The sequence below is a fragment of the Malus sylvestris genome, chromosome 5 (assembly GCF_916048215.2).
Source record: "Malus sylvestris chromosome 5, drMalSylv7.2, whole genome shotgun sequence".
Lineage (NCBI taxonomy): Eukaryota > Viridiplantae > Streptophyta > Magnoliopsida > Rosales > Rosaceae > Malus > Malus sylvestris.
Genome location: NC_062264.1, coordinates 25,378,939 through 25,406,838, shown reverse-complemented (window position 1 = coordinate 25,406,838; position 27,900 = coordinate 25,378,939). Strand labels below are relative to the sequence as shown.

The 27,900-nt window shown below is 38.3% G+C and overlaps 4 protein-coding genes and 1 pseudogene across 7 annotated transcripts in view; 2 read left to right on the top strand and 3 right to left on the bottom strand.

Moving 5' to 3' along the window:
- The window catches only part of LOC126624497 (protein DETOXIFICATION 45, chloroplastic-like), a 43,366-nt gene extending 28,991 nt beyond the window's left edge, over positions 1-14,375 (bottom strand). The window contains exons 1-15 of one of the 3 annotated variants that reach the window (XM_050293561.1): positions 14,162-14,374; positions 13,456-13,838; positions 12,679-12,797; positions 12,438-12,581; positions 12,118-12,299; positions 11,700-11,835; positions 11,162-11,258; positions 10,974-11,074; positions 10,530-10,693; positions 10,271-10,342; positions 10,054-10,170; positions 9,868-9,963; positions 9,629-9,750; positions 9,291-9,348; positions 8,798-9,027 (exon numbers count right to left, since the gene is read on the bottom strand). In XM_050293561.1, the coding sequence (XP_050149518.1) occupies positions 9,016-9,027; positions 9,291-9,348; positions 9,629-9,750; positions 9,868-9,963; positions 10,054-10,170; positions 10,271-10,342; positions 10,530-10,693; positions 10,974-11,074; positions 11,162-11,258; positions 11,700-11,835; positions 12,118-12,299; positions 12,438-12,581; positions 12,679-12,797; positions 13,456-13,838; positions 14,162-14,290 (1,932 nt within the window). In that variant the 5' untranslated portion in view covers positions 14,291-14,374 and the 3' untranslated portion in view covers positions 8,798-9,015. Of the gene's footprint in view, positions 1-8,797; positions 9,073-9,290; positions 9,349-9,628; positions 9,751-9,867; positions 9,964-10,053; positions 10,171-10,270; positions 10,343-10,529; positions 10,694-10,973; positions 11,075-11,161; positions 11,259-11,699; positions 11,836-12,117; positions 12,300-12,437; positions 12,582-12,678; positions 12,798-13,455; positions 13,839-14,161 lie in introns of those variants that run through there. The other 2 variants (XM_050293563.1, XM_050293562.1) reach the window with 2 other exon arrangements.
- On the top strand, positions 6,556-8,275 carry LOC126624504 (probable flavin-containing monooxygenase 1; annotated as a pseudogene).
- Positions 14,376-15,416: 1,041 nt separating the features above from the next.
- On the top strand, positions 15,417-16,140 carry LOC126624510 (plant UBX domain-containing protein 1-like). Its single transcript, XM_050293576.1, has one exon. It carries the CDS (start codon positions 15,543-15,545, stop codon positions 16,017-16,019), a length of 477 nt encoding a protein of 158 aa, XP_050149533.1. The 5' UTR covers positions 15,417-15,542; the 3' UTR covers positions 16,020-16,140.
- A 424-nt stretch (positions 16,141-16,564) lies between these two features.
- On the bottom strand, positions 16,565-19,515 carry LOC126624506 (lysM domain-containing GPI-anchored protein 2). Its single transcript, XM_050293572.1, has 4 exons — positions 18,648-19,515; positions 17,526-17,646; positions 17,238-17,428; positions 16,565-16,937 (listed from the first exon to the last, which is right to left on the bottom strand). Exons 1-4 carry the CDS (start codon positions 19,294-19,296, stop codon positions 16,828-16,830), a joined length of 1,071 nt encoding a protein of 356 aa, XP_050149529.1. The 5' UTR covers positions 19,297-19,515; the 3' UTR covers positions 16,565-16,827.
- An 858-nt stretch (positions 19,516-20,373) lies between these two features.
- On the bottom strand, positions 20,374-25,521 carry LOC126624505 (glycerol-3-phosphate acyltransferase 9). Of its 2 annotated transcripts, XR_007624118.1 has the most exons (13): positions 25,232-25,521; positions 25,068-25,125; positions 24,608-24,726; positions 24,296-24,395; positions 23,198-23,293; positions 22,848-22,944; positions 22,162-22,249; positions 21,970-22,066; positions 21,765-21,850; positions 21,380-21,499; positions 21,178-21,276; positions 20,884-21,017; positions 20,374-20,449 (listed from the first exon to the last, which is right to left on the bottom strand). XR_007624118.1 is itself a non-coding variant. In XM_050293571.1 (12 exons), exons 1-12 carry the CDS (start codon positions 25,351-25,353, stop codon positions 20,969-20,971), a joined length of 1,131 nt encoding a protein of 376 aa, XP_050149528.1. In that variant the 5' UTR covers positions 25,354-25,521; the 3' UTR covers positions 20,632-20,968. The 2 variants fall into 2 exon arrangements, 1 of the variants encoding a protein (XP_050149528.1); XM_050293571.1 differs by lacking the exon at positions 20,374-20,449 and having other exon boundaries at positions 20,632-21,017.
- Positions 25,522-27,900: the final 2,379 nt, after the last annotated feature.

Here is a 27,900-nt window from a genome sequence, read left to right as displayed (position 1 = left end):
CAATTAAAAACTAGGTTTTTATATTATTTTGCACCATTAACTGGTCTATATCAAAATATCCATATAGAGTTTCATGGGTCTGCACATTAATACATAGCTTCTTGCTCTAATTAAACAATACAAAAAAAACTCATATTGAAAATTTGACAATATGAAATATAATTTACAGGGTCAGCTGTCAATTTAGTCTCTGAATTATCACTTCAGTAAAAATTAGGAACCTAAATTATTTTTCGGTAACATAAGTTGACACACCCCGACCGAGATCGAGGCATGCTGGCCGTCACATGAGGGTGACGTAGCCATGTGCACAGTGCGGAAGCAATAAAGATAAGAAATATATGAACAAATAAAAACCGAAAGCTACTAATGTGTACTAATAAATAGGAAGTACTAGGAGTGAGATACAAGTGTAAATACTCCTAATCAGAGCATAGAAAGTCTAGGTGCAGTCCAGTAGGACAAGTACTAGTTATACAGTACCAGAAGATATCCTACGAATATTTTATTCTGTCAGAACCGCAAAAATCCTCAATGCCACCAACCGCACGTCTACCTAAAACCTGGAGGGGCGCAAAACAGAAAATGTGAGTGGGCAAAAACAAATGTTTCATCATTAAAATGCTCTAACCCCTCGCCGTAAAACATGTATAAATTTTCCCAGAAATAGAATGTAAATATCTACATCTATATATATTTTCAAGTCATGCTTCACATATTCATAATCATAAGTATGTCATGCCAAATATAAAACAGAATAAGTAACTCAGGTAAAAATAGATTCATGGAAAATAATATATTAGCCAAAACCCATGCAGAAGTCTGTACGGCTGAATTCATAGTTCATTAGTCAATCTAGCCGGAGTCACTACAAATGATCTATACCGCACTACACTGCACACGAGTCGGAACCACTATAATGGTCTGTACGACAGGACTAGGTGTAATATACTTATGCTCAGTGCTACACTCTCATGATAGCTAAGCGATAAATCACTAGTCACTTACGAGTCAGAACCACCTATAAGGGTTTGTATGACAAGACTGTGCACCTAAATTGGATCCAATGTGAGCATAGGGTGCGGGATGTGACATTATAAACAGGCATGTACCTTATCTCTGGCTAAATCACAATCACTCGGGGTGCAAGTTTATGAGCTCTATGTTTCTCAATTAATCACAACCATTATTCACATTTACAAATCATAAACTCACCTGAGCTTAATTGAGCGTCCATAGCACCACAATTATATAATATTCATCATATACTAATTCATATACTGAATATCACCCACAATAGCTTCACCCATAAATTCACCCATAAAAGCTTCACCCACCACAAAAGCTTCACCTACAAAAGCTTCACCCACAAAAGCTTCACCCACCACAAAAGCTTCACCCATAAAAGCTTCACCAACAAAAGCTTCACCCACAAAAGCTTCACCCACAAAAGCTTCCCCCACCACAAAAGTTTCACCCACAAAAGCTTCCCCCACCACAAAAGCTTCACCCATAAAAGTTTCCCCCACCACAAAAACTTCACCAACAAAAGCTTCACCCATCACAAAAGCTTCACCTACAAAAGCTTCACCTACAAAGCTTTACCTACAAAGTTTCAACACAAAAGCTTCACACTATCTTGATCAAGATAGTGTGAAGCAAAATCAATTCATGGTATCCAACAAAGCTTCAACCTAAAAGCTTCACCTACAAAGCTTCACCTATAAAGCTTAATATATATATATATATATATATATATATATATATATATATTTTTTTTTTTTTTTTTTTTTTCTAAAATTCAAAAATTCAAAAATTCAGAAATTCGAAAATTCGAAAATTCAAAACAAACAAAAATTGCCTAGGCCTCCTCGTCTTTGGGCCTAACAACTTTCATAACACTATATATGAAGGGGGAGTTTTGGGCTACCACTTAGAAAGGAAAATGGTGAAGTTTTGTTACTTTGGAAACTTGGCTACTAGCAAGACACCTCCTTCGTCAACTCCCTCGACCGGAAACTTGGGGGACTCCTACAATATGCTACTGCACCTTGATACTCAGAAGTCTCACAACCACTCAGTCACTTGGATTTTTTCAAGTCTCCAACCAAGAAGTTTTCCTCACTCGGGAAATTAAGGGAGCACTACCTCAACCTACTTGTTTCACTCACAAAGCTTCAACATACAAGATTCAACAAAAGGAAAAATTCAAAGAACTTAGTGAAGAAGGTCTTGGTGTATTTAACACAATACGTTGAAATGAAGCAAAGCTTATTTATTGATATCTCCAATAAGTTACAAATATGTACATATACATGAATCAAAATAAACAAACAAGAGGGAGCCTTCACAAAGGTTGCTCAGGAAAAGTCTCAGCAGTCGGCAGAGCCCCAAAAAGAGAAGGCACCAAAGGGTGATTATTCGAAGCCTCAGTACTAGGCAGAACCCCAGAAAGATGAGGCACCGAAGGTTGATCATTTGGAGTTTCATTACGCGATACAACCCCAGAAGACGAAGGCAATAAATGCCTTTAGAACAAACCCATAAACCTCTGATGATCAAGTAAAATCTGACCATCAGATTCCTGCAGCTAGTCGAGCTTCCTCTTCATATTTGTAGCATAGTCATGTGCGAGCCTATGCAACTATTTATTCTCATGTTTGAGCCCTCTGATCTCCTGTTTGAGACTTATCACTTCAGCTGCCAATGATTCAACTTGGCGAGTTCGAGCAAATAAGGGTTGGGCCATATTAGACACAGAACCTGCACACTGAACACTGAGAGCCAGAGAATCCTTAACAGCCAACTCATCAGACCGTTTGGAAAGTAGTATATTATCTTTGGGAGTGAGAAGGTTCATGGCCACCACCGTAGCGGTCATATCATTATTCATCACAGAGTCCCCAACGGTAAGAGGACCAGTAAGGGATAAGAAGAATAGGCGCCATATGTTGTCTTGAGAAGGCATGGCTGCCTCTTCACCAAAGTTCAAGTCAAAACGACAATCGGATGGGCCAGACATTCTCAGAAATGATGAAGGAGAAATGAGGTGCAATAAATCTCTGAAGTAAGGGGAAAATTCCTACAAGCAATAACTCTCTGAATGTACTTCTTGCACACAATTGGTGCCCTTATAAAAGAAAGGGCAACAGGGCCGTTGGTTCAAAAATCGAAGAGGCACCACTCTCCGGATTCCGAAGAGGCACCACTTTCCACACGCAACATCAGCTCCTCGGGTACCACAGATAACTTTGCCAAAGATCTCTGACAAAGTTTATACACATAAATTTTGAAGGTCCAGCTACCCTACTATTACCCACAAGGGTAAAGGAACATCACCACTGCTTGATAACTAGAAAGTCCCAATGTATGTCAACCTCTGTGATCCGTGGTAAGGCAGACTGGCAAAAATGCCCAACCTTTACTCACATTCGAGAAAACACTCCCAACAAGATTGCTTGCTCAAAAATCAAAGAGACGCCGCTCTCCGAATCTCGAGAGCCAGACTTCCAACAGGATTACTTTCTAAAAAATCGAAGAGACACTGCTCTCTGAATCTTAAGAGTCAGACTCCCAACAGGATTCCTTTCTCAAAAATCGAAGAGACACTGCTCTCCGAAGCTCAAGAGTTAGACTCCTAACAGGATTGCTTTCTCAAAAATCGAAGAGGCACTGTTCTCTGAATCTCGAGAGCCAGATCCCCGACAGGATTGCTTGTTCGAAAATTGAAGAGGCACCGCTCTCCGAATTTCGAGGGCCAAATTTCCTTGGATAAAGCTTGTCTGCAATCTTCACACACAACATCAGCTTTCCAGATACCACAGACCACTTTTTCAAAGTGCTCTAACAAAGTTAAAACACGTGAAGCTTGCAGCTCCCACTACATCGCTATAACCAAGAAGGGTAAAGGAATAGCACTACTACTTGTTGTTAGGAAGACTCCTATATATGTCAACCTTCATCCTCCACAACCAGGTAAACTTGCAAATATAAAAAAAAATGCTCAACTTTTCTTCACATCCGAGAGGGCACTCTCAGCAGAGTCTCTCGAAATACTCAGCTTCTTTTCCTCCCAATAATACCTCTGCAAACAAGACACACCAGAGCAAGAGTATCTCATATCATCAGGGTTAAAAGCAAGAGTATCCCATATCATGCTTTTTCCCTATCTTTTCCTTTGGCCTTGTTTTTACCTACAAGATAAGGAGAAAGAGAGCAATCAGTCAGCACTTGGAATCAAGCTTCCAGTCAGGAACTGACTGCCTGGAACCCCTTGCCTGATTACTTACCTGGCATTGCTCTCGAGTACTCATCTTCAACATCTTATGCTTCCAGAGAAGATACCACATCTGCCTGAGAAACAGATAGGGCAAGTGAGAAGGATACAAGGAATCATGTGGAGACAAGCGTAACAAAACACGTGCCGATACATCCACTACTTTGTCAACAGCAAAAGTATCCCATATCATCAGGGTCGAACGTACTCTAGATTTGATGGACTTGTTTTGACCTTCAAATTCTTGAGTCGGCCTTATACTCTGGAGGAAACCAGAATACCCTCCAGCCCAATTCAAGAATAAGCCTGTGGAAAGTTACTTCTTCAAAAGCAAAAGTATCTCATATCATCTCTTCTCCATTTGCTTCTCTTTATCCTTGTTGCTGTTTTCAACATAAGAAGAAGGAGAACAATCAACAGGAAGCCGAAGTCAAACCTCCGATCCAGGTTGCTTGCTTAGAAGTCTAATTGCTTACCTTGTCTGTTACCTCCTTCTGCAAATCTCCTAGCTTGGCGACTTGGGGGACTCCTACTATAGGGTTTGTATCGCACTTGACCAAGCCCGAAACTACAAGTAAGCTTCAAGTGAAATTGATACATTACCTTGTGCATCTTCATCGGTTAAAGATACCACCCTTGGATGGAGGAAAAGTACTTCCAAAGAAGATGCCACATCTACATATGAGACAGATAAGGCAAGTGAAAATGATACCACACTTCGGTACTTAGAAGTTTCGTGATTACTCAATAACTTGGATCTTGCAAGTCCCCAACCGAGGAGTTTCCCTCACTCGGGAACTTAGGGGAGCACTGTTTGTACCATACTTGATCAATCCCGAAACTACTAAGCACCGGTCAACGTTATACCGTTAAGGACCCAGAAGAGTTTCCCTCCAACCAGGAGGCCAATCACAGCGCGACACATGTCGACATCAGAAGCCAATCATAGCGTGACACGTGTCAACATCAGAAGCCAATCACAACACGACACGTGTCAATGTCAAAATGAAACTAGAAACTCTCTTCTATAAATAGAGATCATTCTCTCACAATATTTCCGAATGTCATTTGTACTAAATCATTCACTAGTACTCACTAAAAGAAAGCTTAAACCTATGTACTTGTGTAAACCCTTCACAATTAATGAGAACTCCTCTACTCCGTGGAAGTAGCCAATCTGGGTGAACCACGTACATCTTGTATTTGCTTCCCTGTCCCTATCCATTTACTTACTTATCCACACTAGTGACCGGAGCAATCTAGCGAAGGTCACAAACTTAACACTTTCTGTTATACCAAAGTCCTCGTTGATTTTGTGCATCAACAGATTTACTTGACGATAACTCGTCCTGACATCATTTATTCAATGCATGTCTTGAGTCACTTCATGCATGAGCCACGTAAACCTCATATGGAAGTAGCACTTCGTGTTCTAAGGTACCTCAAAGGCACACCAGGTCAAGGTCTTTTCTTTTCCTCACAAAACAAAATAGTTTTGAGAGCTTACTGTGACTCGGACTGGGCAGGTTGCCCGATGACTCAAAGGTCTACTACTGGATATTGCATATTTTTTGGATCCTCCTTAATTTCTTGGAGATCAATGAGACAGAAGACAGTGTCATTATCTTCAGCTGAAGCCGAGTATAGAGCTATGACAGGTGCTTGTTGTGAGCTTTCATGGCTTCGATACCTTCTTAGAGACCTAAATTTATCACATCTAGGGGCTGTAACCCTACATTGTGACAACCCAGCAGCTTTACACATAGCTACTAACCCAATCTTCCATGAACGAACTCGACACATAGAGATTGATTGCCATTTTATCAGAGACAAAATTCAAGATGGTTCAGTTATAACAAAACATGTCTCTTCATCACAACAACTTGCAGATGTGTTCACAAAGGCGTTGGGAAAGGATGCTTTCTTAGCTATGTTACGCAAGTTGGGAGTTCTAGATATACACTCTCCAACTTGAGGGGGAGTGTTGGAACGTCAACTCTATCCCACAAATTTACAGATATATTAGCAACCAAGTATATACTTTGATTGTAATTGAATATAGTTGACTTTGTATAGAATAATTTACTTGATTGTATTCCTTGATTATAGGATCACAGTTATATATATTTTTCAACTCAATGAATGAAAGAATTATTCTGGCAAACATCCTTTTGTCATTCTTTACAATACTTATATTATGTGCATATATTTATATACGTATGCTTTCAAGTTTAATTATATTATGTTATCAAGCTGTCAATATTTCAGTCATACTGATCTAGTATGAATGAGCAGATTCATGTGGTGGACTTTGTGATCCTTTGCATCGGGCGATTCAGCGACGTTCCAAACATTCCCGAGTTCCCTCCAAACAAGGAACCAGAAGCATTTCACGGAGAGGTTATAGACTCCATGAATTATGCCGACATGGATTACGAAAGCGCAGCTAAATTTGTGGAAGGAAAGCAAGTAACTGTTGTGGGATTTCAGAAATTTGCAATGGACATTGCGATGGAGTGCTCAATCGCAAATGGTAATTATACTAAACTGAGAATTTAAATGCCACGTTACACAAGTCCAAGAAGTAGCTCAGCAATAATTTGACCATTTTAATAGATTGTTTGTGTTGCATTTTCCCTTAATTCAATAGTTGGTAATATTCAGGGGTTGAAAATCCATGCACAGTGTTGTACAAGACAGAACACTGGAATCTTCCTGGCTATCTTCCATGGGGCTTTCCCATCGCATACTTATACTTCAATCGCTTCTCGGAGCTCTTGGTACACAAGCCCGGTGAAGGCATCCTGCTCAGTCTCCTTGCAACAATTATTTCACCTGTGGTAAACTTCATTTTGCTAACCCTAATTATGCCTTTTGATTGTGATGCTTATAGATAAACTAACAAAACTTATAAGGATTGAACAGAGATGGGGGTTTTCGAAATTTGTCGAAAGCTATAAAAATAAGAAGCTTGGTTTAGCCAAGTATGGAATGGTACCTAAGCACAGTTTCCTTCAAGAAATCAGTTCTTGTATGATAGCAACAGTACCGGAAAAGTTCTTTGATCGAGTCCGAGAGGGAAGCATCATACTGAAAAAAGTCTCCTGACGGCTTTGGCTTTTGCCAAGATGGGATTCTGGTTAATGGTGAAGCTCCCCTGTGAAGTCAGATTTGGTCATCTTGGCTACTGGGTTTAGGGCGCGAGAAAAAGCTCAAGGACATGTTTGTGTCTCCCACCTTTCAGGACTACATCCTCGGTTCGCCTAAGTCCATATTACCCCTTTACAGGTTAAGCTCATTTCATAGACCGTACCACATTTACTGATTACATCTCTTAAATAACAAATTGTCTATTTGGGTCTAATTTCGAATGACGTGCGATCTGTAAATGTGGCACAAATGTTTCTGTTAGGTACTTTTATTAGATACAGCATTTGAATAGGAAACTCACGTATGATTTTATCTCAATCAGGGAATGCATACATGGAAGAATTCCACAGCTAGCAGTAATTGGATTCTCCGAAAGTATTCCGAACTTATACGCCTCCGAGATGAGATGCAGATGGCTAGCGGAGCTTCTCGGAGGCACATTTAAGCTACCAAGCATAAAAGAGATGGAGAAAGATGTGGAAAAATGGGACGCATACGCGAAGCGAAGCGATACGCTTCCAGCCAATACTACCGGAGATCATGCATCGGTGCCCTCCATCTGTGGTACAATGACCAGTTGTGCAAGGAAATGGGATGGAACCCCAAAAGAAAGAAGGGACTCTTTGCTGAATTGTTTGAGCCTTATGGCCCCATGGATTATGCTTCCTCTTGAAATGGTCAACAGCAACATAATAAAAGATTAATTTTCCTTGTATTTTGCTGCATAAAAGCTCATGTTTGAACCCGTCGTTGTACTCAGGCACTTGTATTTTGTTGCATAAAATTTCATGTTGAACCCGTCGTTGTATTCAGGCAATGCATCTTTAAACTAAGATGACGGTTTTGTTCCTGATTTGCGTTTTATATTTCCAACCGAAACGAAAGCATGCAAATGGGGTTAAATTCTGTCCCCTTTAGTTTGAAGCAACTCAATAAAAGGGTTGTAGTATTGAGTGGATTTTGAAGTCTTTTTGTTTTATTTTTTAAACAAACGATATTATCTAAAAACTCGTTTGTTCAAACTCGCATTTGGCAATAATTGCCATGGTCACGGGGTTTTCAAAGTCCTTTTGTGTAGCTAGAAACTTTAGCACCAGCTTCCAACGCAGCTTCCAGTGGCTGGAGCGCCAAACGGCATGCCTCGTTGTCAAGCGTTGGGGTTTGGGGAGGATCCACAACGGAAGGAGTGTGAATTTAGTGAAGTCAAGGCCAAGAGAGATGCATCCAAGAAGTAGAAGCTACATTGTTTCCAGGAAAACAATCTCATGAAGACTTTAGCCCCTGGGGTCTTATAACTAAAGTTTGGAATTGGACTGTATTTGCTAACACGACTCACCACATGTGTTTATTATAACTTTTTCACCACGAGGATTGCAGTAAAAGTATGGTAAACTGTAATTTACAAGAATATGTACTAAGGAATATTCGGGTCTGCTTTTCGTACGCAAAAATTATCAATGAATATAAAAACATATAATCATATAATACAAATATTGAAACAAATGCGCAATTCGCAGCTGAAACCTCTCTTCGGCTTGTGGGAGATACTCGGCCTATGATGTCATTCAATCGAATTGATTTTGCCAATCTCAAGTGGCTAGCTGGGAAAAGAAGTGGATCATGCAGTTTTAGGCTCATTCTTAAACCTGGAAACATGTTCATAGTTCATATAAATCCTATCTCTAAATTTTAAATAAGATTTTAAAGGGAAAAATAGATGAGGCGGTCACAACATTAACTTTTAACAGCTTCATCGGCATATTCCAACTAGTACGTCAAGAACCAGAGTGAAAATATTTTGCAGTTCTCGCAAAAATGAAAACGGAAAAATGCAGCATTACAAGAATTTTGAATGTCCACTAACCTGAACTGTCTGGAAATCCCTGTGCACGAACCACCACGGGCCTGATTTTGACAGATATCTGAAAGGAGAACAGAAGAAAAACAAAGATACGAATAAGCAGCAACAGAGATAGCGATGATGTTGATAAACGTAAAATCCAGAAATGAATAATCATTATGCCTCTTCTACTAGCAAAATAAGCAAATGATGTATTCATATTTTAGCATTAGAAGCCTTAGATTTTATTATCATAAGGAGTTATAAACCAGCCACTTAATTAAAGTTGGATTGGTTATCGAAAAGAGTATTATATTCACGATTAATGTTGATAATCAAAATTTGACATGGTATATTATTACCTGGCATAGCCTGCAACTGCACGCAAGCCCATGAAGAGAGTCAAACCCAGCCAAACTCCATGAAGGCCAAAGATGGAAGGAGCATATAGCAAAAATGCGGAAGATAATGCCCCCACTACCATCTATTAATAATAGAGATTTTGTCAGCAACAAAAAGAAAAATATGTACACTTTCATAGTCAAAGTAATAATAAAGACATGACTGAATAACTTTGGCTCTTCTAAGGGAGCAAGCTTACCATGGAGCGGGCGGCATATGCAAAATCTGAAACACCATAATGGAGGCCATCGAAAACATAAGCTAGAGCATTTAAAGGCTGACTAGCACTGACAAACTGTGGAAAATTAAACATCATTACCTATGTTAAAGACATGTTGCATAAATCTAGACTAATATACCACCACACATAAATTTGAATACGTACCAATATCCCAGATCTAACAATTGCTAATACTTCAGGATCGTTGGTGAACAACGTAGCTAGAGAACCAAAAGATACTCCCAAAATTACAGACAAGGAAATACCTGTGAACAATCCTATCTGAAAAAAACATTCACATAAATTTATCGTATTTGAAATCAAGAAACTACATATGCAACGTAACAAAACTACACCACAGATAAGTCAATAAAACAAATACCTTTAACGCAGAGTCAGCAACTTCTTTCACAATTTTGTATTCACCTTTTGATAAGTAACTTGCAATCAGGGCCTGCAAATAGAGACATTTTAGCTTCATAACTTTGATGCCATATACAAAGACACAATTCTTCCAAAAACTCCAACTCGAGAAAACAAATATCAGTGAATTTTAGTGAAACTATACGTAGGCTTCACATGCGGATTCAATAATGGAAACAAGTAGATACAGACTGATGATAAAAAGCGCAAGTCCATACCTGACCAGATGCAGCCATTGCATCAGTTAGAAGGGATACAGCCAACCAAACTTGAATACATATCTGATGAGCAGCCATAGCTACTGGACCTTGACGAGCAGCCATTGATGTTCCCAATGTCAAGGTTGTAAGACAAGCAATAGTTCGTCCAAGAAGAAAACCACCTACAACATCGCAGAGTTGTTACCAAAAGCAATTAGGTAACAAACTTTGAATATGAAGACGAGAGAATTATCGCTAGGGTAATGAAAGAAGTTTAACAACCAACATAAAGACAAAAGAAACATTAATATAAACTGCCCTGATACATGTGCACTGAATCGGAAGATAAAGTGAATTACTATAATAGTCAAGAAAATCAACGAATCGGAGAGCTGGAAGAAAGCTGTATATATTCAGATAGATGAGAGAGTAAAACGTTCAATAAAAGGAAATAAAACTTACCGGATTTAAGGTATCCACCAAATTGTAGTGATCCAACCTTCGGAGGCAATAGTATAGCTCTCTTATTTAGAAACCAGATCATTAAAAAGGTGACAGTGTATCTGAAAAACAAAATTCCATAAAGTTCATTTTCTAATTACAGATAAAAAAGGGTAATATTGACAGAAAGTCTATTGAAAATCACATACTGAGATATAACAGTGGAAATGGCTGCACCAGTTGCACCCAAACGAAAATAATAAATAAGGAGGGGCAACAAAAACACAGCTAACGAATTACCAATACCTGCACGAATAACAATACATCAATTAACTCTAAGGACCACTCAAGCTTGACTAAAAACAAATGGAAATCAACAAGTTGGAGACATGACTATAAATACACTGTGCAAGAATAATAGACCAATATTTTGTGTGTGTTATATGGGTGTGTGTGTGTGTGTGTGTGTGTACACCTTATAGAAAACTAGACTTTCCATCCCAAAAGCTTCAATTATTTCATATTCAATCAAAAGATGCTAAAGGCTATTTGGACATGTATCACAAATATATAGCATTGTAGTGGATAAAAAAGTGTTCCACCACTTCCCCAGTGCTCTCCCCTCAGCAAGATGCTGACAACAATAGATTAACCAGGCATTTCAGCAGTCACACAAGACAAATTCATACTGCTATCTAGAAAGGGATGTCACTTGAACGTTTAAAATATATATAACCAAAAACTTGCCTAGACATAGTACTGGAGTTTTTGTATCCTTAAATCCACGGAAAACTCCTTGAAGAGCCAAAGATGCTACAACTGCGGGAGCACCAAATGCTCTTAGTTGAAGAAATCGTTGTGCTTGAATGCACATAGGTGAGTCCTGTGATATTCGGGGGGAAAAAAGATCTTCCTTAAATTAAACAGTCAAATATGAGAGGGGAAACCAGAAAACGTATAAGGTCCCCCCATAACCAAAAATAAAAAATCAAATTAAGTACCCGCACTTGCACAAGAACTAGAAACTTGTATAGTAATTGTTCACATATATATAATTGCATTTAAGTATACAAAAAAAGAAAGTTTGTATAATCATGTAAAAAGATATAAGACAAGGAAGACAAACAAATCAGTATGAGAAGTAACTTTAGATCAGGTAACCTACTGATGATATGCCCATCATATTTAGAAACAACCCAGATCCCAAAGACAGGGCCACGGCCTCAAATATTCCAATCCCAACTGCTAACAATAAAGCTGTAGACACTGAAGATAGCTGCTTTCTCTCAACGACTCCATCAACAGGTTTGGGTTTACCATTAGTATTGCCATCTAGATAACCATTTTCTGTAAGAAAATCAGCCAAAATCAGATTCCCAAAAAAAAAAGGTTTAAGTAATCTCTGCTCTAACTTAGACATAAAGACAGACCAAATATGTGTACAACAAAGATGACGAGGGAAGTAAAACAAAAGTTGAACTTCACCTGAAGTAGAAACTTTACTTTCACTCTTAGCAAGGTCTTCAGCAACAAAAGATGTAGCAACACTGAGGAGAGGGATATTAAATATCTTTGAGATATAATTAAAGATGTTCATTGAAATACCAGCTGAAGCCAATTCCACGGAACCTATGGAAAAACAAAAGCAAAATAAATAAAGACCTCCAAATTCAAACCAATTATACAGTTATCAGTCATTGAACACATTTAAAGGAGTGAAACAAACCCAAATTGCCAATGTATGCAGTCTCCATTAGTTGTGCTAATGGATCAATGGCCTGACCCAGAATTGCAGGTAAAGAAAGCATCAATAGCTCACGTTTGACATCTGGAGAATATGTTTCACTGATAGAAATGTTATTCAACTCATTAACTCAAAACAAACAAAAAACAATGCTTAACATAGGTAGCGAAGTTCATACTCCCCATCAACTAAAAACTAAGAGTAATAATAACAATTTCAGAGACTCGCTGAAATAGACAATTCCCGAAAGCTATTGACAGTAATATTTCTCATATAAGCTTCATAATCAAAATTAAGTAAATAAAAACAAAATTAGCTTGCTTGCACTTATAAACCAAACCACATACGAAGGGAGGGACTAGAAGATGAAGGGACTGGGAGGCTTCCATCAAAAGTAGAAACATTTATCTAGAGCTATCATGCTCAGTCACCAGCCACTCTACAAACTCATAATTTTTTTTTTCAAACGATAAGTTTCTAACAAATTTGAAAAGAAACGTTTGAATCTCGTTGCAAGTAAAAGGCGCAGTTCAATTTAGACAGATCACTACCAAGCATTTTAGAGAAAAGCAACATGCAACTCCATTAACGCGCCTATTTTATGTTCAATTTTAAGAAGAATTATATAAGACTACAAAAGTAAGAGAATCAATCAAGAAAAAAAAAAAAAAGTTACACAACAATAAAAGCAGCATTTCAAGAAACTAAAGCGACCAAAAATTTAAACATAACAAGGGATTGTAAGCTATAAGGTCTTACAGGTCACCACTCCCTACACCTATGAGAGCTTCCTCTTCCTCCAAACCCAACTTCCCTTCCACCTCAGAGGATCCCACACCCAAATCCGAACTCAATTGATTAGCCACCATGGGGAAACAGGGTCTTCTGCGGCGTGTCACTAGCGGCGTGCACAGTGCTCTTCGTGTAGCATACAGATTGCATCCCCCCACAGCATTGGCATTGCTCAAATCCTTCCTACCACTTCTTGCTACAATATTACAATCTCCCCTTCTGTGCAATGAATTAAACAACCTGGACTTTCGAGTTATCGGGTTGCGGTCACTGGCTCCGGCGGTTAATCCGTTAGAAAGGGCGCCACTTCTGAACAGGGTAGCCACCATTTTCACCAGTTGTTGGAATTCCTTCAAAATCAAAGGGAAAATCCAAAATTTATCAGAATTTCCGAACACTAAGGCTTACCACCAATAATTAAACCTCAATTATGCAAAAAGAAACGAAATTTGCACAATCAAACAATCAGTTCCCACTTTTCCGAAACAAAAATTCAAATTTGTGAAAGCCACAATCCGTTTCGGGAAAAGAAATTACAGCACATTTGACAAAAACGAAAACAAAACTGCGAAACATTTAAAGCGGCGCCCGAACAATCTGTTTGGTTCCCATGAAAATTTATAAAAAAAAATGGGGAAACAGAGAGAGAGTAAAGAGAAAATAGAGGAGTTACCTTTGTGCAGAGAGAGAGTGAGATTATTGGGGTTTTGCAGTGAAGAAGAAGAAGAGAGAGGGAGAATTGAGTGAGTGAGAGAGACAGAGATAGAGAGGGGCCAAGAGTGGTCAGTGGTTGGGTTTGCATTTACATGTCTGATGGGCACGGATGCGAACGCTGCTGCAAATAGTGGAGGGGAAGGGGAAGTGGTCACGAGGTTTGCGTTTCACTTTGTGCGATCATCGCTCTCAGGATATTAAGCACGTGCCACCTCATGAGATACAATTCGGAATTTTCCTTGGGAGGTATCGGGAAGGAATTGGAACGTAATAATATCGATTTATATAGATACATTTATACAGATACAGAAAAAAAGGTTCTCTATTGATTCAAACGGTGTACCTACGGGATAGGGATAAAGAAAGAGGAAAAAACCAAAGATTTCACATATTACTTTTTACTCTTCCGGATGCTTCATCAAAAATTGATTTTTATTTGATTTATTACATTCGATGGCTTAAAAAAAAAAAAAAGGTTTCATGAAGTGAAAAATAATGTGTATAATCTTTTCAAATATAGTGTGTATAGATCTTTTCTCTAAAAATAACAAGAGTTTGCAGCAAGAGAAAGGAATTTAAGTAGATATCATTTCTCTTGTTTTGTCCCACCATGTAACTATCACTTCACATGTGTGTACGAATCTTTTTTCATTTTTGTTGCCAAAAGATGGGATTTTATTGATTGTATTCAAATGGAAACATTGGCGTGTTCCGCCATTACCACATGGGAGAGCACGCTTAGTAACTGTGTATAAGAATCTTATTTGGACTCAACTAGTTTATGATAAAAGTGAATTAATATATTGTAAATACAAATCAATTAGAGTTTGTATGTGTGTAAAATCATATCCCATCATTGAGAAAGTACATTCAGTATGCTTGTGAAAGCCTAGCATTACTCATAACTGCTCAAAACACGATCGGAATTTGATGCAATGGATGAACAACCAACCTCCCACAACGGATGGAAGTTTACCGCCTTACATATAATACGTTTTAAGTTCTGAGGCTAACTAGTAGGTGGAAGAGTTGGTATAACAAAAATACTTTTTAAAAGAGGCTAACTGACGTGACAATTTAACGATAATATTAACATACTTTTATTGTTAGGAACTAAATTACGGAATTATGCTCATCTCATAAAACATTTTGTCTAATTAGCGTATCCTATTCCAAATGGGAACACGAAAGTAAAACTTAAAAAGCTATTCCTAAATTTAAATGGATAGCAAAATCAATCGTGTGTATATACAGTCACACGGTCGCAAAATTCCCTACGTTAATTTTTCATCTTCTTGTTCCCCAATTCGTTCACCGTCGCGAACCCGTGAATTCTCACGATGACGGCTGACGTTTCCTCTTTGGGATCCTTCAAACGAAGGCGGCTCATCGGCGCCGTCGATCACACCGCCAGCATCGACCGCACGGCCAATATCGAGGAGAACGCAGACGAATTCTACGACTTCACCCCAGAGGATTACTACAGCATTCAGCGCCCGCGACAGCAAGAAGACAAGCTCCTCAAAACGCAGAAGATTAGAGAGGCAGAGGACGCAAAACGCAGGTCGACGATCACAAAGGCGGTGATTAGGGTCAGGTTTCCGGATAACCGCACAGTGGAGGCGACCTTTCACCCGTCGGATAAAATCCAGAGCTTGTTGGATTACATGAGGAAAGTTGTTGCTCGGCCGGAGTTACCGTTTTACTTATTTACTGCTCCGCCGAAGCAGGTGATGAGAGACATGTCGCAGGATTTTTACTCGGCTGGATTTGTTCCCGGCGCAGTAGTGCATCTTACGTATGGTGTCCCGAACTAATGTGGACCAACGGGGTACAATGCGCCACTTGTGGTCACCATTGTCCTTGTCGGGATTTTGTTTTCTACCCTATGATTACATGATGCTTAATGGAAATAAATCTTCTTGTTCTATGAACTAATCCATATGTGTAAAATCTCTGTTGGTCCTTTGATGTTTTGTGAGAGTCGTTTTTCTTTTGAAAGTTTGGGGTTTTTTTGTTTGAATGTTTCAAATTTGGGTTTGAAGAGTTCAAACAAGTGAAGTGGTGGCATCCCGTTCTAACAATGACATGTGTAAATTTTTCAACAAATGACATTGTATTATTGAATTGGAATATCATGTAACGATGAACCCGTTTCATGTAAGTTGCTCTGTTCTCAATGACATTAATAGTTAGCTATATTGATTAAACATTATGCGAAATATAAGCATATAGTTAATGGGTAAGGATAATGGTTGGGAGTGGTCCAATAAAACTAGTTATGTAAGGTTTCGGTGGGATGCATCATATAATTGCAGGAATTATTCTCCAAAATTCAACAAACAAAATAAGAACAACCAACTTCCAAACCAGCAAATTTTTAGCATAATAATGTTATCCGAAATGACCAAAATAGAAGGGATATAAGTTACATGAAGTTGAACGTCTTTGATTCGATTCCTCATAGAAATCTACTCTGCGAAAGGCATGAGCACGGCTTTGCCAATACATTTGATATTTACTCGCACATTAGGAGATTTACAGAAGAATTACATTATAATTTGGTTCCTTCATCCTCTTAGAACAAGCAAAAGGTGGACGACATTGTAGAGACTTACCAACATCTCATTGAAGAACATGAAGAAAGAGAAGCACCAAGTGAATTGCCACGAAAAGGAAGTTCCAACTCGAGCCTTGCAAACTCATCTTTGAAGCGTTATTCTTATTATCCGAAGCTGTTCGCCAACAAAGAAAAAGATGTCAGTTCGAGTTGATGATAACCGCTGTTCACGTACATGTCCAACTAAATCATCATAGGCAACTTCAACCAGCTAAACACGTAATTGCTGACAAAATTTACACAAGCATATGTCGCTGCTGTGTATAACTAGTTTCTTTTCTTCTAGTCATCCGTTATTTGTCACTTCATATCAAAATTGAATCTGGTCCCCGACTCCGATAGAGAAATGAAAGATTTCTTTACCACTAATAGCATGTTTAGTTGTTACACGTGAAACAGAGTAAAGCGAGCTTACCTGGACAAGTGGAGTGTGTTACCAAGGTTGTAAGAATCTTGGTCTGGTTAGTATAACCAGCATAGGCACAGGTGGTTTGATTGCAACCGGATGTGCTGTTGCCAAGTAATAGCTGACTAGTCAGACTTGAATCCTCGCATTGCATCGCAGGGCATACAGTTGAGTTAACGGTGGATGGCTCGCACTGTAAGCTGTACAGATATGAAAATTGACATAGATTGTTAGAATCCACCAATGGCAAAAGAAAACCGAGTATAACAAAACCAAACCAGTAAGCAATGCACTCACGTCCAATTGTTTGCAGAACTGCATTGGCACTTCACGCAATCGTTGGCAGTAAAGACGTAGGTGTTATTAGAAACCAGTAAACGGGCGTCGGATGATTCATTGGATATGGAAGACGAACAAGCTGCCAATTAAAATTGTAACAATTAAAATTGTAACATCAGTAAATCTGTAACTAAAGCATTGATATGCTGCAAATATTTCAAATAATAGATCAAGGAAGCGTCAGGTGAACTAAGCGATCGCCACAGTGAGCAGACTTCGAGTTTAACTATTAGCACGGTAGCACCTAATCAACGGACAATGGTCTTACAAGCAGCCTGAAGCATGAAAGCAGTAATCGACGAGTTTTTTAGGTCAAACTACATGATCAATCTGAAACTTTTATCCTTCTCTGTATCGTTCCAATTTTATCGGATATCCCCAAAGGTACCCCTCTCTGTTTATCTTTCCACTCTACCAAACAATTCAAGAGCTGGAAAGTCCTCCTTCACACTTTCCTATCCCTCCTCCTACCAAACATGGTCAAAGCATCTCTTTGAAATTCTTGAACACATACATAAATAGTATAATATATATTGCAATTAAAATACGAACCTGAAAACACGACGGCAGATGTTCGATTTTTACTTAGTTTTAAATTAAAAGCACAGCTAATGAGGAAGACATAAACATTTTAAATAAATCCACCCTGAGCAACAACTGGCATCTATTTTTTATTCTTTTGCAAAATAATTAAATTTAAGTCCATCTAACTTGAGAAAATAAATTGAAAGCATATCCAAATTTCCAAATCTCAACAAAGTCACCATGACAATGATGCAACTCAATTCTAGTTATAATAATCCAAATTGGTGTTCATTTTTTATCTTTAAAATGATTCCCTAACCCTTACTCTAAATCTAGGCAAAACCTAAGGTTAGACCTGACCAATTGAATAATACGACTACTTAATGAAATGATGTCACGTCGTTAATTATTGTCACCAACACGCAATCAACATTTATGTAAATCGAAGGTCAATAGCTTTTTAGACTGCTTTTTTACTAATCTTAAACGCAAAAAAATACAAAAGGCAAGTTAATGATTAAGTTAAGACATAAAAGGTGAAAAGCCAAAAAGGACCTTTGAGAGGAACATCGAGGACTTGATCGGCCTGAAGGGTCTTCGGATCCGATATCCCATTGATCCTCAGCAGAGTCTCCTGGGTCGTCCCGTACTCCGTCGCAATCGCCTCCACCGAGCTCCCATTCGCCACCACGTGTCCGTAATGGACCACCCTCTCACCGTCCACTTCATCGCAGCTACACGGCAGCGGAATCCACAGCTTCTGCCCGATCCGAATCAGACTGGGGTCGGATATCTTATTCACCGCCGCGATTTCCTGGTACGTCACGAGCCTCGAGAACAGGACGGTGGCTATGCGGTCGAGGTCGTCGCCGGACTTGACTATGTACTGAGGCCGCTTGTTGGAGACGCCAGTGCCGTTGCGGCAGACGCAGGTGAAGGGGACGAGGACCTTTTGTCTAGCGGAGACGGGTAAGGCCGGGTCGGTGGCGATGGGCAAGTTGTTGGCGCCGAGCAGGGTGCGGAAGTGGGTGACGTTGAAGAGGGTTTTGATGGAGTTAAGGGTGGTGGAGTTAGGGGGGATGTAGGCGATGAGGGAGCGGCAGGTGTTGGAGGCGGGGACGGAGCAGTTGAAGGTGGCGGAGGAGGTAGGTGTGGGGAGAAATGAGAGGAGGGAGAGGGTGAGGAGAAGTGCGAGTGTGGACATTGTATTGGGTTTTTGACTCGGTTGTGGTGGTGGGTTTAGGATTAAGAGGAGGGTTTAAGTAGAAAGAAGAGAGGGAAGAATAGTACGAGGTGGTGTGGACTGAACTGCTTGAGAGAGAGAGAGAGAGAGAGAGAGAGAGAGAGAGAGAGAGAAAGAGACAGACAGACAGACAGACAGACACGGAAGAACAGTAGTAAGAGAGGTTTATGTGGTGGTGGTGTTTTGTTGCACACATATGTTCGTGTGTTTATTTATGTTGGTGTGTTTACACATTTTTTTTTTTGTTGTTTTTACAAACGACATCATTTACCTTAAAAATGAGAGACTTAATCTTATAATTATAATGAATTAGCAATAATATGATTCAAAATCGCCTTTAACGAGAATTCTCTAAAACCTCTCACTTACAAGTAAAGAGAAATATCATAGTACTAAGTGGCTGGTGTGTTTATACTTAAAACCTAATTATAAACTTACTTTGTACTACGGTCTAGTGATATTTCTCTTCACTTGTAAGTAAGAAATTTTAAATTCAATTCTCGTCAAAAACGAATTTGAATTACATTATTATGGAAAACTTATTATTACGAAGATTAGCTCACTTAAAAAATTTCTAAACTTTCTAATGTCATGACCGCATCAACACCATATGCATATAGAAATTGTATGGGTAACCGTGTGAAAAATTTATCCATGACATTGCCACGAGGACCGTTGAAAACTCCTCCAAGTCAGCTTAACTCCTCGTTTATATGCCAAAAAAAAAAAAGTTTGATTGAAGATGATGGTGTTATTGAAACGATGAAGTCAAACTCTACGCATTTTTATTTATGTGACGGTGCGGCTAAAGTTGTGCATCAAAATATGAAACGGCATTTTGCTCCCGGCGGAATCAACCAGAAAGAAAATTCACATTTTGACCTGCATTTCGTTGACCGGTTTGTAGCTAGCTGTAATGATTTCCGCATACATCTTATTTTTCTCTTGTAAGTATCTTGATTATTCGTCTCTTAATTCTGTTTTACTTTATTCGATACAAATGTACAAGCGTACATAAACAGAAAAATATCTGTGTGGAAAATGAAAATAATTTCCCTTTCGTCAACAAGTATAAGAAGTCAACGCTCTCACATCCCATGAAAAATGAAAATAATTTCTCGTACAAACATTATACGAAAAAACATAAGGTGACGGAGAATCTATGCAGAAGAGAATCTCCTTGGCCCTCAGTTCAATTGCCAAAGTGGAGATTTTATTTTACGACACATGGGAATCAAGGGACGAAAGGGTAAAACACAAAAAGAAAGAAGAAAGACCATAATATAAAAACTAATCTAAAATCAAAGACCAAGGCATCTAATCATCAATTTCACATAAAGGTACATTCATGTTAAGATGTGTACTCAATTAGCGACACAGCACAAGACCAAGATGTTTCAACTGATGACAAGTTTCTACAAAATTTCGAGCAAACTCCGCGGAAATCAAGCTTCATACATGGTTTGTATTCAAGAAACAACTTGGCATTGAGAAAGTAGTTCATTTACTTCTTTTATAGAAAAGGCAGCTTCTTATCGGGCATCATAACCAGTAACTCTTATGAAGAGGAAATTGAGGGAAGAACATGCATTACGTGCTAAAGTAAATCAACTAAGAGAGAGAAAAACATATTTTACTTTTCCTCTAGGCGTCGTAGCATAGTCTCAGCAAAGCTTTGTTGCCTGCACACACAGAACAACCAATAAGCACCAGGATTGTGAACTGCATGTGAATAATCTTTCTTTTTTTTGTTCATTTGCACAATCACTTGGGGAGAGAGAGAGAGAGAGAGGGAGAGAGGGAGAGAGGGAGAGAGGGAGAGGTAATAGAAGTTTGATTTACTTTCGCTCTCTGTGCTTTGGGCTGGGCCGAGAGTATTTCAGATACCCGTCCCACGGAACCATCTTAAGTCCTGCTCGAACAGAAATTATGTCCCTGACCCTGCATAGAAAGCATCCAAAATAGTGGAGATAAACAAGACCATACCAACCAAGGGTGGGCAAGCATGTTGTCACTGATTACAAGTCCAAAAAAGACCATTCACCTCTCCGCAAATTCAATGGCGGTTTCCCCAGGCCTAATGTTTTGGGGCTCCAAATACCACACATCACAAACAACAGCCCATGACGTCATAAGTTGTAGCAGATGCATTGTGAAGGACTGCCTGCAACACAATCATATCATATAACCCTTCTAGTATCACAACAGCCCAACGGCCCCCAACACCTTGGTAAATGTTTCCTATATCACAGATCTAAGCACAACCAATGGCCAAATTCTGGAATCTAAGTATAATTACTATGTTTAAGCATCATAGAACATTTTAAGCCTTCAAATAGCATGCAAGGTGAAGTAGACACTTTCAAGCAAACCCACAAGTCAAATAAAGAAAATATTTAGAACGTCGAAGGATCGAATCCACTCCTTACTTTTTGCTGTTCCAAAAAGCATCGACGAAAATTTTGTTGTACTTGATTGCGACAGGGCAAACTGAGCAGCCAAGCTCAAATGCACCCTAAGCAAAATATAAATTGAAAGTTAAGAGTAAATAACAAATACCAAGCAATAAATATAAACTAGTTGTGAATATCAAACAAACTTAAATGAGCAAAATTTAAACTAGAACACAGTTACCTTCTTAAACATAACAGTGTAGTGATTGTTTACACACGTTCCTTCAGGAAATATAAGGAGAGGGTTATTGTCTGCCCCCAGCACATGGTCCCTTAATCTGAAAAAAAGGAACTGTACTTGTTCATATAACAATGACATGGACGATGGTGTGAAAAAAAAAAATACTACCATGGACTTTCGGTTTATACTTACTTCTTTGTTACAATTTCTCGATCCTTTGCCTCTGAACGATTGAACCAAATGCACCCTACGCTCTCCAAAATAGTGCTTTGCAACAATCCTTCATAAGAAGCATAAACGAAGAGAATTCTCATTGGATTCTATTTCTTAATATAGAAAAGACAAATTCGGATTTTTGTCAATCTTGACAATATTCAAGATTCACTCTTTGTGGAAAGCAACAATAGAAAAGTGCTGACATTCAAACGAACCAAGCACCCCTCCTTCAAAACATATAAGAGTCATCAATGATCAATGCACAACAAGAAAACTTATCGAGAGTATACATTTTCAGTCAACGAAATGGTATCACTATTACATTGGTATGCTAACCTCAGAAAATGATAAAATTGCACAAAGTCAGAAAACTTCTATTCCATGGTCCTAACAACTTACACATCTATAATGGATCATTATTGTACAAGAATTGCTTACATTGGATAAATCCAAAATGATACATGCATGCTAATGGTTCATTTTCATGGATAACACATAAAAGTGTGCTTGAAATGTTTTGAACTTTTGACATCCACACTTCCAATAAAGATATAAGCAATAATTTATGATAAGGTTGCAATAATTCAATTCTAAATATCCATGTAAACCTATACTACTCTGATAATTGATTACAAAAATGTAAAAGGTACATTGACACTTACCAACCCATCCAGGATGCTTTTGCATAATTACAGCAAATGCTGTCATTTGTTCTAAGATGATGAAATCAATCATGGAAGTATGATTGGCCACAAAGACCTGCGCAAACCATGAAAGACATCTCAAGACAGACATTTAAGAAACAAATAAAAATTGATTATGTAAAAGATGGGAGCTTTAATTGGTCCTCAAAAAAAAATCATCTTGCAGTCCTGATTTATAAAAACATAAGCGAGAAAATATAAGTGGAGCGGTACAGGATGACATTTCAGAGTGCCGATAACAGCTCCCAAAAAGATGGAAAAATATTGGATGAAGTTTTAAGAGGAATTATGAGACTAAAAAAATGTACCTGCTTAGGCCGCATGCTGGGCCGTGGTCCGTGGTACTTCACAACCCCAGTCCAAGATGTAACAAAGAAGCTACAAATTAACTCTACCAAGAGCCTCTGAAAGGAAAACAAACATCACAGCTTAATAACTACATGAAGGCCATTACAGAAAACAAACAGTGAAATGAAGGAGCATTGGAACATAAATGTAGTTTGTTAACTGTTACACTATACTAGAGATATCCACCCCTGAGATTATGCATATGTAATTGCCAGAAAATCCTATGAAGAGTACAATGACCACCTTTCATTACCTTATTACTCCAAATGTTTTGCGGACAGTTCTCAGATAGATAAAAGGTGTATTAATTGTGCCAGATGAAAATCTTCTGATTTAGAAAAGTTTAGTGGAGGGGAGGCTACCCCATCCCACCGCCAGGGCATACCACAAGCCTCTTTGAGGACTTACACAGGTGGTCTCAGCCCCTTTTTTGGTTTTTACAGATCACCCACCAAGAGGGATTGCCGGCAACGGGATTCAAACCTAGGCCTTGGTCTAGCAAAGAAACGATCCTTACCAACTCAACCAACCCTCGTTGGCCGGAGGATAATCTTTGTATTTTATAGTTTGTGGTTCATTTTATAAGGAGAGGTAGTTGGGGTGGATGTAAGAAGATTGGGTTACCAGTCAAAGGTTTGTTGGTAGCTGGACAACTTATGCCATCATACATATGTAATAATACACAGAAGAAATGCGGGTCATTGCTTCCATTTTCGAAATTGGATGGATTACTCATAAATTTTCCAGTCAATGTAGGTGGCATGCCATACATCATTGTTCTAACCAGTGTGAAAGAAGAATAGCGTTCTTGCATAGACACATTTCAACTATGTTTGAGCATGCTTAAACAGATTCTATATGCATAAAGCCAACTACACGACTAGAGCAGTCGTTAATAAATTGTGCAAATACAAACGTCATTTGACCTGATGCCTAGAGGGGTCCAATATCCTTATCAGAAGATAGAAAACATGCAATGCTGATTAATAAAAACTGAAACCAAATATTTTGGATAGAAACCAGTCAAGGGAAATGAAGTCATAGATAAGCATGTGCACCTCTAAATTCTTTCTCAATTTATCATGGCCCTTCAGCAGGAAGTGCACTGGAATGAAAGACGAAAGGAAAATTATCCATCCGATCGTCAAAACGAGAACCCTGTAGAATTAATTGAGCCGCTTTAAGAGACTAAAGTAGAAATGATATAAGAACCCGTAACCATGGTCCATGGACAGCATAATCATCGAGAATCAGTCAGACTATGCATTGCAATTCCAATACCCACAAACCAGAACATGTAAAGCTATTGCGTGATGCAATGAATGCATGAAACAATTGAAGTTTTTCAACCAAACATAGAAGATTCTAACCTCGCAGGAAACAGAATGAAGTACCGAACCACCACTCCAAAACACCACAAAGGAAACAAATACACATTCCAGTTCCACGGCTCCGGAGGATTGGACTTAAAGCACCTTGTGAACGAGTCCTGTTCATTCGAATTCATGATCATCATACAAATTCATACAGTCCTTGCATAAAATTTGATAAAATCACAAAGCTTTCAACTCAACAGAAATTGGTGAAAATAGAGCAATCCAGAGCCAATTAATTACTCAGCCGGCTAGCTTACAGTTCAAATAAAAAAAATTAAAAAAAAAAGCTCAATAATTTACACAAAGATTTGAGTAAAATTCCACAAAATTGCAAACTTTAGCTAGCTTCCAGTTAAAAATTTCAATACTTCACTTTCTCCCAAAACAATTAGAACCTTATCAGATGATGCAATCTACAATCAAATGAGAAAGAAACTCCAGAGCGAGGACTTACATCGATAATGGCACCAGCAGCCTCCGTTAAGGTGGGAGATATGTCAAGCAAATCACGCCTGAGAAGCAAAATGAGATGAGAAAATTCTCTCAATTTTCCCACAGTTTCTCGGGAACCAAACAGAGAATAACAAGAAAGAGAGAGAGGGAGTGCATAAAACATACAGGCGAAGCTTGCCCTGGGGTTCCTGCTGGATGGAGGTGCCGGAAGGAAGGTAATCTTCGAGGTTGGGGCGATCGAGGTCCAATTCGGAGCTTGAGGAGTTGAGCTTCCCGGGGTCGCCCATGCTTCTCTGCTTCTCAGCTCCTCCTCACTCTCTCCTTCCTCTTCTTCTTCTCAGATTGGATTGGATTCGTTGAGTTTGTGTTACTGATGTTTATTTATTTTTTTTTTTAATTTTGTTTTTTGGTTGGGTCGTTGATGTAGTTATGAAACATGCGTAGCAGGGGGCCTCCCTGACCCTCACGCAATCCCAAACAGCAGTTCTTTTTATTTTTTGGTGAACAACAGCATTTCTTCCCTAGGCACACGCCTCTCCATTTGAAAGTGATAGATTCGATTTTCGTTAAAAATAAATTTTAATTATAATATACTAGTTTATTATGAGATTTAACTTATTTTTTTACTTCTTAATATAGATAATATAATAAAGATTTAAAGAAATAAACAATAAATATGCCCACACTATCACTATGTGCGAATCTTTTACTTCTTTTAGAATTTTTAATTAACATTTTAATTTGATATTTTTTATTTTAACATTCTAATTAGAAATGTCATATTTGAAAGCTTCACCATTTTAAGGTGCTAGCTTTATATATATATATATATATATATATATATATATATATATATATATATATATAAATTTCTTGTGGTGTTTTAATTTCTGAAAAATTCTGAAATTTTAATAAAATAGTATCCAAATTTTATGTATATTATTGAAAAATAGGTCTAAATATCTTACATTAAGCGTAAAAAGTACATAAGTGTGTGTATCATACGTTGAAGTTTTAAAAATTGTACAATTTATCGAATTATTAAGATGTGTATTGAAAACAGAAATATTATTGAAAAACACGTATGTACATGCTTAATATGCATATTATACACTAATTTACTAACAATGTTCTAAATACAATCTTATATAAGGAATTTTGGAAAAATTATAAAATAAAAAATTTAGACATTTTGAAGAATTTGAGTCCATTATTATTATTTTTTTTATTGAGTACTAAAAACTCGATACAAAATGGATATCAAACAGCCCCTTAATCAATACAGGAGGTTCGAGCTTTGATAGAGACTAGAGAGGGTTCGGGCGTAGCTCGAGAAATCTTGAGGGGCGTTTCGAGCATTACTTGAGTAGAGATTGATGACTCGAAAGGCTCAATTACTCCTTAAGGGATGGATCAAATTGTCAATTTGAAAAACATAAGTACATACATACATATATATATATATATGATAATCAAAACTTCTGAAACACAAAAAGTAAAAACTAGAAACCAAAAATCAAATGGTTATTAAACAAGCGTTTCACTATCAGCATTTTGTTTCCATACATTCTTTTTCGTTTCTTCCCCTCTCCTACAGAGATAGTAGCTCCCATTGGATTAAGGGAGTTTTAACGAAACACTTTCGGTATTGTTCACTTTAAAGAAAAATGATATTTTTATTCTAAAAAGTCACTCATGGTACTATTTACTTACAACACATTTTTGTCCTTTCGATTAAACCCAAAGTTTTCAAACACTTTTAATTAGTTTTCCTTCGTATTATTAATGGAGTACCATCAAATTCAAAGCTGAGATTTGTAATGCAGTAGCAATGGACCAGTCACGTATCCAGGTGCCTGTATAAGAGATTGGTGTGGCCACCTAAAAGTTTATAGGATTAGGATTGCAATGGTTAAGCTGGTTACAACGAGAACCAAACCAAACGCCAAAATATTAGGCCAATAAGCCAGTACTCTTATGTTTTAAGCTTACCAACTTGTTACTTGGGGGAGAATTTTCAACATGTTCATATACCATATATCATTATATATATGGAGAGATACTTAAAAAAAAAAATGTTCCTTTGCTTATATAATAACTTATAACTTACGATCCCATGTTCTATGCACATTAGAAAATTTGTCTTTACTTGAAGAGATGACCAACTTTCGGCTTTGTGGGTGAACCAATTGGTAACACATGGTCCTTCACTCCTTCCCAATCCCGACATGCCTAAAGAAACATAGGTCCAAAAGGATGTAGGCCTAGAGGAGCACAGGTCGATAGGAAGACCAAGGAACGACGTGGCATCTAACAACTGTTGGGCACAAAGCACCAAGAGCAGGGGTGGTAGGCCTATGCAAGTGTCGACCATGAGTCATGTGGCGGTTAAGCAAAGGGACAAGGACCTATGAAAGAACGTAAAGATCGACAGGTAGGGCGTTCGAATGCGAACTTACCAATAAAGATTGACCATGTCATCCCAAGAAAGGACCCCAGTGGATCAGCATAAAGGACACCTCGTCGCCACATGTCGTCTAAAAAGAGGAGAGATGTGCATTCGGCCCCTTAAATGCCAAGAAAGTGATAGGTTCAAGACAGAGGGGAAGGACTTAGGAAATGGCCAATGTAAGAAGGCCAAGGACCCTTTGAATGAGATCAAACGATTGGAGTAACAGAGATATAGTTCTAGCTAAACGTTATTTGTAACTCAGTTTATCATTAATAAAAAAAAAAACTCAGTGAACGTAACCCAATTTTAAAAGGTAAACTACTTAAATTTTGTCTTCATTTTTTATTAGTTGCAAAGTTGCAAAGCCTAAGTCTATCAACAT

Bases quoted from the DNA above. Each gene is read 5' to 3' on its own strand.
- LOC126624510 (XM_050293576.1), top strand. From the start codon at position 15,543: ATGACGGCTGACGTTTCCTCTTTGGGATCCTTCAAACGAAGGCGGCTC.
- LOC126624506 (XM_050293572.1), bottom strand. From the start codon at position 19,296: ATGTCCACACTCGCACTTCTCCTCACCCTCTCCCTCCTCTCATTTCTC. The intron at 17,429-17,525 runs GTGAGTGCATTG...ATATCTGTACAG, and splicing joins AGTTCTGCAAACAATTGGAC to CTTACAGTGCGAGCCATCCA. The intron at 16,938-17,237 runs GTAAGCTCGCTT...GTTGGCGAACAG, and splicing joins AACACACTCCACTTGTCCAG to CTTCGGATAATAAGAATAAC.
- LOC126624505 (XM_050293571.1), bottom strand. From the start codon at position 25,353: ATGGGCGACCCCGGGAAGCTCAACTCCTCAAGCTCCGAATTGGACCTC. The intron at 24,727-25,067 runs GTAAGTCCTCGC...TCGAATGAACAG, and splicing joins CTGCTGGTGCCATTATCGAT to GACTCGTTCACAAGGTGCTT. The intron at 21,277-21,379 runs GTGAATGGTCTT...CTTTCTATGCAG, and splicing joins GCCATTGAATTTGCGGAGAG to GGTCAGGGACATAATTTCTG.